This window comes from Electrona antarctica, assembly GCF_951216825.1.
Source record: "Electrona antarctica genome assembly, chromosome: 2".
NCBI classification, from domain to species: domain Eukaryota; kingdom Metazoa; phylum Chordata; class Actinopteri; order Myctophiformes; family Myctophidae; genus Electrona; species Electrona antarctica.
The window spans coordinates 39,811,737-39,822,045 of record NC_136807.1 but is presented as its reverse complement, the minus strand read 5'-3'; the positions used below and the strand labels follow the sequence as shown (position 1 = coordinate 39,822,045).

At 42.6% G+C, this 10,309-nt stretch overlaps 1 protein-coding gene across 1 annotated transcript; it reads left to right on the top strand.

Moving 5' to 3' along the window:
• The first annotated feature begins 5,096 nt into the window (after positions 1–5,096).
• Positions 5,097–8,233, top strand: LOC306918370 (protein arginine N-methyltransferase 1-B-like). Its single transcript, XM_079496063.1, has 2 exons — positions 5,097–5,256; positions 6,767–8,233. Exons 1-2 carry the CDS (start codon positions 5,211–5,213, stop codon positions 7,822–7,824), a joined length of 1,104 nt encoding a protein of 367 aa, XP_079352189.1. The 5' UTR covers positions 5,097–5,210; the 3' UTR covers positions 7,825–8,233.
• Positions 8,234–10,309: the final 2,076 nt, after the last annotated feature.

Below are 10,309 nucleotides of genomic sequence, written 5' to 3'. Positions count from 1 at the left end.
TGAAGTCCATGAAATGTTACCTCCTGCTTATTTATAGCACCCAAATACCTTATTGCTACTGTATGGTGAGTTGGCTGATAAATGGTAATGTTGAGAATATGGATGAGACCAAATTCAGTATTCTAACTTATGTTATTGTGTGTTTTCAGCTTTGTTTAGACCTTTTCTTTCATTTAATTGCTTTAAAAAAAAAGTACTTGGAACTTTTTGAAAAGATGTAACCTACAACTGCACTTAATGGCACTTAATGGTTTGACAAGTAGGGAAATGTGTGTGAATGGAAAAACAGCATGTGTGCTCGTCATTTACCGCTTTTAATCGAATTGTGAATTCTTTATATGTGAAGCTATCTCAAACCAGAAAATGAGGCATGGGGGGTTTTTTTGTTTCCTTGTGTGGACTTAAATGTTTTCGAATATTTTGTGAAATAACGTGAAATGACAAAACACTTTACCTCAAAGTTAAAGATGTACAACTGCCTCCTTATTTCAAAGAGTCATGTTGCTTTCCGAGATGTTATTTGCAGTTACAAAAGCGTGCTCCCCCAATATTCTAGACTTTTTACTGTCAATAAAGTCAAGTTTATTGTAAAAAAAAATCATGATTTGTTAATTTTAGTTGTGACAGCATACTGTTTTCTCTTTGCTTGCGTCTTTGATGCATCCAGTACTTTGTAATCAATTCAAAATATGGTGTGTAAACATGATTTAGCTTTCACGCAGTGAAAACATTACATTTGGAAGTGCGTGTGAGGCTGCATCCTAGAAATGAGAAGACAAAATAATTGATTACACTTCCTATATTTTCAGTACAATAGTCACTAGAGTGTAATTTGAGTATCGTGGAAGTCAGATATGTAACAAATAATTAACATTGGTTAATTACAGCCTTACAACGAACTGATCCTATAATCCTATAATTCGACTCCACTACAACAATGTGACAGCTATAGTAACTAGTTACTTTGAATATTAAAACAAACGTTAACTAATATATTATGTATTATTATCAAATATTAATACGGTATTGGCATACCGTAACTAGAAAAAGTGCCCTTCTGGGCACAGGTCTCCACCAGGAGGATAGGAGTGTGTGTGATGTTTGGCAAAGTGTGTGTGTGACGCGACTTGGCCTGTTGTAGCACCACTATGACGCTGATTTGAAAACTGTCAAGTGGCATTTCCTAGTGGGCTGTCAAGTGGGCTACTCCTAAAAACTTTAGAAACCAATCATAGCCAATCAGGATGGATTATGAGAAATCAAACAAATCCGTCTTGATCACATGACTCTGGAGAGCATGTGTACCGATTTGCGTGATATTTGGATAAAATCTGAAGGAGTAATATGAGAAAATGTCGGCCTCCTGGTGGCGCTATAAAGAGCAGATGTGAAAAATTCCAGGCAAAGGTTTTCCAGGGAGTGTGCATACAAAGTTGTACACAGATCCGTGCAGTTAGAGGTAAAAACACTAATTGGCCAGTTATAGCGCCACCATGAGGCTGAGTTGAAAATGTTCCAGTGGTATTTCTTCCCCGGCCTAGTGGGAATGTGCGTGCACAATTTAACGGAAATCACACGATGTGTTCATGATTTGCGGCATTTTGTTTGAAACCGTGCACTCCTGCGAACTTTGGTAGCCAATCTTAGCCAATCAGGATGGAGTCTGAAAAATCTGAAAGACACGTTTCATTGAATGGCTGTAGAGAGACTGTGTACCAATTTGCGTGATGTTTGGACAAAATCTGTAGGTGTACTGTCCAATATATTGTTTTGCACAAAACGGCCTCCTGGTGGCGCTATAAGAGGCCAATGTGAAAACCTTGGGGCAGAGGTTCAGCTGTGGCATTCAGGGAGTGTGTGTGCAGAGTATGGCTGCGATCAAGCCAACGGTGCCGGAGATTAGCTGTCCACAGACGGACGAACATACTCTCTCCCCATGCCTTCGGCCTGGTGGAGACAATTATATTTCTAATGCGTTATTACACTATTTACACAGTAGATGGCGGTATACTCCAACACTTAAGTCAATTTGTTATGAACCAGAGCAGTGGGTTAGTTAAGTCCACGTGGAGGGGATAGCAGTTGTATTAGAAGTTGTCTCTCTAAGCAAAAAGAAAATTGACAAAAATAGAATAGAACTAGAACTGCACTCTGTCGAGTGCCTACTTGCTTGTTGCACACAAGTAGGCCATAAATGGCCTACTAGTGCGCAAGCAGAGCGCGCAATTACTGTCGAATAACTGTCAAATCTCAGCTTCTCTGTGAAAGAACGTTTGAAATATTGAATTATTAGGTTTAGCTATTTGCTACGTACCTAATTTTTGGAGGTAAAAAAGTAGTATTGTTAAGTATGGTAAGAGACGGCTTTCGATAGTGACGTATATGTCGATCAGTGTCGGGTGGATTAAAGGAAATGCATCTATGTGGCTGATGAATGAATATCAACATCCTAATACATCCTAATACTGGGGGGTCAAATTCCCCCAGTAAAACCCCCCAGTCAAAAAACACTTTGTTTGAAATAGACACTCTCATGCTTTCCAAGGTGTGATTTGGGGTCCTAAGGATGAATACAAAATGAATATCAACATCTTAAAACCAAAATGTTGAACTGTGGGTTTGAACTCACATGCCCTTTTGATGTAAATCAAAAGGGGGGGTAACTACCTGTCAGTATATAAAGAATGACCATTGAGCAACGCTCCTGGCATAATCTTTAATTATATAATTCATGGCAAACATTAGGCCTAAACAATATCGTCACATGTGCTCCATTTCTGTAGAAAAACAAATGAAAACTATAAATAATAAAGCAGCAAGCAATAAACATTTTCTTCTTACTTGGCCAGTGAGCATTGGCTTTGATGGAATAGCATCCAATTTCCCCCAACCTCCACAGCTCAGTCCTGGAATGATGATGATGATGATGATGATAACATCCATAACATCTGAACTATCTGATCCAGTAGGTAAATGTATTCCTTCTGAATGCATATATTCAGACACATTATAGGCTACTCGCTACTGTAAAGTTAAATAGGCCCTTCATGAGCCATTAGTTTTAACATTTCCTTCTCTTGCTTTTTTTAAACAATATTTGCAGTTGACAATAATCATTAAATGTACAGTAGCGGATCACATGACATGATGGTTTCTTCCCACACGTTTCTGTTTAACTACATTAAGGCCCAAACAGCACCAATGATTCACCATGCAACTCCTTGCAACCAAACGGTTGCGAGTAGTTGCATGAATCTATCACTATCCCCAATGGCAGTTGCAAGGAGTTGCATTGGTGTGACATGTCCTTAAAACTGTTTTGTTGCAAGAAGTTGCAAGGAGTGTTTGCCTTAGGCTCTATAAGTTCTTTCCGCTGTAGAAAGTGATTCCTTAGTTTCCTTTGTATGGCAGGGTTGTTACCCTGTAAACAATAAGAAGGTAAAAAGAAAACTAACGTGAAATGAATGTCACAATAATATAAAACTTTAATTTAACTTTTACAAATTAGTTTTTCTCAGACTCCAGCAGATACAAGTAGCAAACTTCAAACAGCCTTGTTGTTACTCTAGTAGTAGTAATGTATGCTGTGGATATTTTCATCTCACCTTGGCTCTCTCTCTTTCTCAAATTTGACAACATTTTGACAAACTCTCTGTAGTCATAGATGATAACCAGTAGTTTCCAGATGAGCAGCCCAGTCAGTCCCAGAAACAGAATGGCTCTGATATAAACCACTGCCAAGAACTCTGCCAGGATATCAGGAGGTCCTTCAGGGCATGCTGACAAGAGAGAGAGAGAGAGAGAGAGAGAGAGCATAAACATTCACATAAACAGTGATGGCAGAGACTGGTACCTCTTCCAGCATCCGGCTGTCTCTCCGGCCTACTAGTACCACGCCGGTCTAGCTTCTAACACCGGTCTGCACAAGCCTCCACACTATACGCAGAAATATATCCTGCATGCCATGGGGAATGCTACAGACTACAGTACATTCCATGCATTCCAATTAAATGTCATGTTTACCGTACAGTCTGCATTTTTATGATGATATGATGATGTTATTTCACGCCTTTCCTTCAGAAACAGCCTCCTTGCATACTATTGAATATATTGGAATGGGTCATTGGGTCATTGGGGCGAAATGATTTTAACGTTTAAAATGGATTTCATATACTCTTCTCAAAATGAGATTTTGCCTTATTATAGATCCAACTATGCTCAGTTTTGCCTATTTTCTGGGTGTTAGTTACTTACTTCATTTTCCACTATTCGAATGTATTGGGGGCCGCTTAAATCTACTGTAATTAAGGGGGGATGTATTATATCTATTTAGACCCTAATTTATAAGGAAATGTGCATATATGAAATGTAAAAGCAAAAAGAAATACATCTAAAAGAAAGGTGAAATGAATTTCACTGACATGTGCACAACATGTTCGATTAGTGGAAAATGAAGTAAGTAATTAACACCCAGAAAATAGGCAAAACTGAGCACATTTGGATCTATAATTAGGGTCTAAAATCTAAATAGATATAATACATCCCCCGCTTAATTACAGTACATTTAAGCCCCAATATGAGATGGATGGGCAGGCGGACGAACCTCATTGTCAAGCTCATGTCACCATGATCAGCCAAATGCTGCTACGCCAAATATGGACTGTGTTGTCCCACCGCAATGTGTCATGAAACCGAGAGCTGGATTAAGAAACTCTGGTTGCTGGTTCTGGCAACAGATTTAGCTTTGAACAGTTTACATGTGTACACAGAAATCCCTCTGCTGCTTGTATTGATATTGTAGGGTTTTATTGTGTGTGTGTGTGTGTGTGTGTGCGTGCGTGCGTGCGTGCGTGAAGCATAGATGTGCTGGCTAGGCAACTATAGCCTCCTGTACACTAACACTACAAGAGTTTTGACAAAAATTTGGAAAGACTCAATTCTGTGGGTGTCAGAATCGAGTATTTAAAGAATATCTTTCCAAACAAATGTATGGAAGGTAGGCTATTAGTCCAAATGGGGCGGTAATGCAACTATTTGGATGCCAACCGCCATAAAACCCCACGAAGAAGAAGAAGGTATTAGTCCAAATAATGACAGGTGAGCAACGAGCAACTCTTCCACTCAATAATGCTAATCATGAACAGCTGTGTAGGACCAGCAGCAAGCCAGAAGTAGCTTCTTCCTCAGCACTTATAATTTATTGGGAAGCGATGGGAAGCATTTGCAAATTTGTTCTCTTGACTCTTTGGTTTCAAGGTAAAAGCTTTTTCGTTTGTTTCCAATTTGCATTCATTAAATTGTAGGCCTGTTACAGATTCATAGGAAGACTAAATAATTTAACTGTGAAGTGTTATAATTAGCTAGCCACACTAGATTTTTTTATTGGGTTGAATCTAGAGTTGCAACACCAGCCATTGACAGCCCATAGCCTACATCAAACACAAAAGTCCTATCTGACTATATTAAACTACATTAAATTACTAACATTGCAGCTGTATGAAAAGCTTGGAACTATCCTTTCTATCTACAAAGTGTTTGTTTCATTAAAATCTGCCGTAGACCTGTTATGAGCTACTTTCTGTCAAGAAATTCTGTGCAGGTGATTATTCTTTTGAAGGAGTTTGAAAGCACTCGTTGGAAATCACTCAATTTGGCCCTGTTTTGATGCAGGAGGCAGCAGGCGGTTGCATTATTGAAAACGAGCAATTCCAACATTCAAGGTTTTTACAGCTGCAATGTTGGTGAGGTTAACGTTGTTTACAATCAGTTGGGACTTTTCTATTAGGATGTATGGCCTGTCAATGGCTGGTGTTGCGACTCTAGATTCAACCCATTACAAAAAATCTAGTGTAGCAAATTGCGTATATCGATTACTGTGTGTGTGTGTGTGTGTGTGTGTGTGTGTGTCGGCAGTGCTTCCGTGTGTGTGTGTGTGTGTGTCAGCAGTGCTTCCCTGTGTGTGTGTCAGCAGTGCTTCCCTGTGTGTGTGTGTGTGTGTGTGTGTGTGTGTGTGTGTGTCAACAGTGCTTCCGTGTGTGTCATCAGTGCTTCCCTGTGTGTGTGTGTGTGTGTGTGTGTGTGTGTGTCAGCAGTGCTTCCCTGTGTGTGTGTGTCAGCAGTGCTTCCCTGTGTGTGTGTCAGCAGTGCTTCCCTGTGTGTGTGTGTGTGTGTGTGTGTGTGTGTGTGTGTGTGTCAGCAGTGCTTCCCTGTGTGTGTGTCAGCAGTGCTTCCCTGTGTGTGTGTGTGTGTGTGTGTGTGTGTCAGCAGTGCTTCCCTGTGTGTGTCAGCAGTGCTTCCCTGGGTGTGTGTGTTGCTTCCGTGTGTGTGTGTTTGTGTGTCAGCAGTGCCTCCCTGTGTGTGTGTGTGTGTGTGTGTGTGTGTGTCAGCAGTGCTTCCCTGTGTGTGTCAGCAGTGCTTCAGTGTGTGTGTCAGCAGTGCCTCCCTGTGTGTGTGTGTGTGTGTGTGTGTGTGTGTGGGTGTGGGTGTGTGGGTGGGTGGGTGTGTGTCAGCAGTGCTTCCCTGTGTGTCAGCAGTGCTTCAGTGTGTGTCAGCAGTGCCTCCCTGTGTGTGTGTGTGTGTGTGTGTGTGTGTGTGTGTCAGCAGTGCGTCCCTATGAGACACAAAGGAAACTTTGTGTCTCCATAGGGGAACCACTGCTGGGTGAGTAATCGATAGGAAAATAAAAAGCTATTTTGGGTGTGGACTTGTACAATCCATGTGGGTCCTTTAAATTAAAAATGTCTGACAACCTTCCATCTCCGCACAGACATACAGCAGACTGAAATGGCAGAGACAATGGAGACTTCTCAGCGGGAGGGCTCGGCCGAGCAGCCTGCTGCTGAAGACATGACATCAAAGGACTATTACTTTGACTCCTATGCCCACTTTGGCATCCATGAGGAGATGCTCAAAGACGAGGTGCGCACCCTGACCTACCGCGACGCGATGGTCCACAACAAGCACTTGTTCAAGGACAAAGTAGTGCTGGATGTGGGCAGTGGCACAGGTATCCTTTGCATGTTTGCTGCCAAGGCCGGTGCCAAGAAGGTCATAGGGATTGACTTCAGCAGTATCTCTGACTACGCCGTGAAAATCATCAAGGCCAACAAGATGGATGATGTTGTGACGATCATCAAGGGCAAAGTGGAGGAAGTGGAACTGCCAGTGGAGAGTGTTGACATCATCATCTCGGAGTGGATGGGTTACTGTCTCTTCTACGAGTCCATGCTCAACACCGTCATCTATGCCAGAGACAAGTGGCTGAAACCAGATGGCCTGATTTTCCCTGACCGGGCGACGCTCTATGTCACAGCCATTGAAGACGGACAGTACAAGGACTACAAAATCCACTGGTGGGAGAACGTGCATGGCTTTGATATGTCCTGCATCAAGGAGGTGGCCATCAAGGAGCCCCTGGTGGATGTGGTGGATCCCAAACATGTGGTCAGCAGCATGTCTCTCATAAAGGAAGTGGACATCAACACGGTGAAGATCGATGACCTGAACTTCACCTCGCCATTTTGCCTGCAGGTGAAGAGAAACGACTACATTCACGCCCTGGTCACCTACTTCAACATAGAGTTCACACGCTGCCACAACAGGACAGGCTTCTCCACCAGTCCTGAATCTCCTTACACCCACTGGAAGCAGACCGTCTTCTACCTGGATGACTACCTGGCAGTTAAAACCGGGGAGGAGATCTCTGGCTCCATCCATATGCAGCCAAATGTCAAGAACAACAGAGACTTGGACATCACCGTAAACATCGACTTCAAGGGTCAGCTTTGTGAGGTGTCCAAGACCTCAGAATACAGGATGCGCTAGTACGCGCCTGTTCACCCCCCTGTATGTTTCTGTGTACTGTATGTGTTTTGAGGAAGGGGGTGTGGAGAAAGAAGACAACGGGGTCAGAGTTTGTCTGTGGGAGAGGGAATTACTCTCCTTTAAAAATGTTACTTGTGTAATGTTACTTGTTTAGATGGTGACGTGCTCTGAGGGTGTCAGATCTACAAGCTAACAACATGCATTGTGGCATTTGTGGGCTTGTGGATGTACTATTTTCAGACCAAAGTCCGACACTGTGCGCAGCCACTTATAAATGGGGCATTAGTGTTTAAAAGGGATGATTCCCCTTCAAGGCCCATTAACAAGAGTTGATGCTGTAATGTTTTGCTGATAGATGATGGACCCTTATAGTTTTAAGACACAAAATAAATAAATGCCTTCACCATTGTCTTGCAGTAAGTGTATTTGTTGTATGGCAATGATACTCGTTGTTTTAGAATCATGTTTTATCTTCTCTTTCATAAATTTCTAGATGGGCCTGCCCTCTAGTCTACATAATTGCTATAATTCAGTTTTACAGGCAGGTGCGTGTACACACACACACACACACTCAAATTGACCTGGTTCCCCTACCACAAACGGAAATGATTTCCTGCTTCTGTCTTAATACTGAAAATACTGTATGCAGTCATTTTTATCCTTTGCTGATTTCAGCACTCTTAGCAGGGAAATCTGTAAAACAATGGGAAAAGAACGGCAATGTTATGTAATAAATGTAGGATTAAGGCAAAACATTTCTCACCCAGTTTATTATTCACAAGGCTAATTTCATCTGCAGATTTTGCTGCAAGAGTCGTTGAGCAGCACTCTCTTGAAGCGCCCACATTCCACACAGTCCCTGCAAGCACAGCACCAAACCACTATCCCATATATCTGCAATACCACATCTATCACATGTCGGGGAGACTGTTGGGTACATTTTACTAAATTTAGATTTAGAGTAATGCAACCTGTGCAATACTTTAAATTGAATCTATATCTAGAGTTGACAGAGCAGCTCTGAATACTAGAAAGGCCCTCCTCCCACAACTCGCCTGAAATTGGAACGCCCAGCTCCTCAGCCCACGCATCTCTGAGATGACCAGAGTCCACCGACACCAATGGCAGCAACAAAGCTGGAAACTAAACGTTTGGATGTATGAGAATTAAATCATAGAACCCATGGCTCCTGGGTTTGACTGTAAATTCTGGGATGTGTTCACTGACTCACTCACAAAGTGCCTAATTTGGAGCTCAGACCCCTCCTCCAATCTGAAAAAACACCATCTGTAATACCTGGTTTAAATAATAGATTATGTGCTATAGGGGTGTATACAGAAACATTAGGCAGAGCAAAACCCTTTCTAAATCTGGTTCAGAATCTTCAGGGAGTTACTAATAACAAAATGATGATCTAACAACATTTTACGTGAAGGCTGTAGCCTACTCTGGAGAGAAGCAAAGATGGGAGTGATGTTTCCGAGACTGCCATGGATTCAATCTTTAACCAGAGGGGGGCGTCAGAGGACCAGTCATCACCAGGAAAGCCCCACTGATGAATTCATCTTGGTGAAGCAGGCATTAGGACAGTTGGGGCATTTGTCACAGGTTGCTCCATAGGTTCAGGTGGGGCGCGCTCACAGATATCCTAATGAAATGAAATGAAATGAAATGAAATGAAATCTATATTTACCCAGGGTATCTGGGCTAAGCTCAAGAACTTGTTTCCAGCCAGGCCCTGCTCATAGAACACATTTCATCGTAGTGGTTGATGCCTTGTTCAAGGGCATTTCAGCGGTGGTAATTTTAACGTGTCGGACGGCTGGTTCGAACTGGGAACCTTCCGGTATCTAGACCGCGCCGCTATCCGTTCGGCCACCGCTGCCACACACACACTGACCCCACAAACAATCAATCAATCAATCAATCAAAGTTGTAGAATTTAATTACTGTGTAAGTCTCGTTTGTATTTGTGTATTTGCCAGGTAGTCCACAGTCCACTAGATGGAAGCATTCTACCGTCAGTGGTCCGGATAAACCCTCTCTACTCGATTACACTTGCCTTTCAAGTCTTCCATGGTCAAAACATGTAGCTTTTAACGGCACTACATCAATCACGAAGCAAAACACTCACTGCAGGTGAAATGTGGCTCCTTTAGCTAGCTCATCCGTCCATCATTCTGGCCTACAGTCAAAGGCCACGACTGGAGAAGCGTTTTATGGTGGAAAATGTATTGAAAGACAGACTGTTGGCAGAAACTTTGCAAGGATAACTCTGTTTCTGGAAGTGATTAGCCTTCAATGGGTGGGTGAGTATACTGTATTGCAAAGCGACAACAATATTGTGTGTGTGTGTGTGTGTGTGTGTGTGTGTGTGTGTGTGTGTGTGCGCGCGTGCGTGCGTGCGTGTGTGCGTGCGTGCGTGCGTGAGAGAGATCTTGCGTGCTCGTTCGCGCGTGCGTACAGGAGAGACAGATTGGGCAGG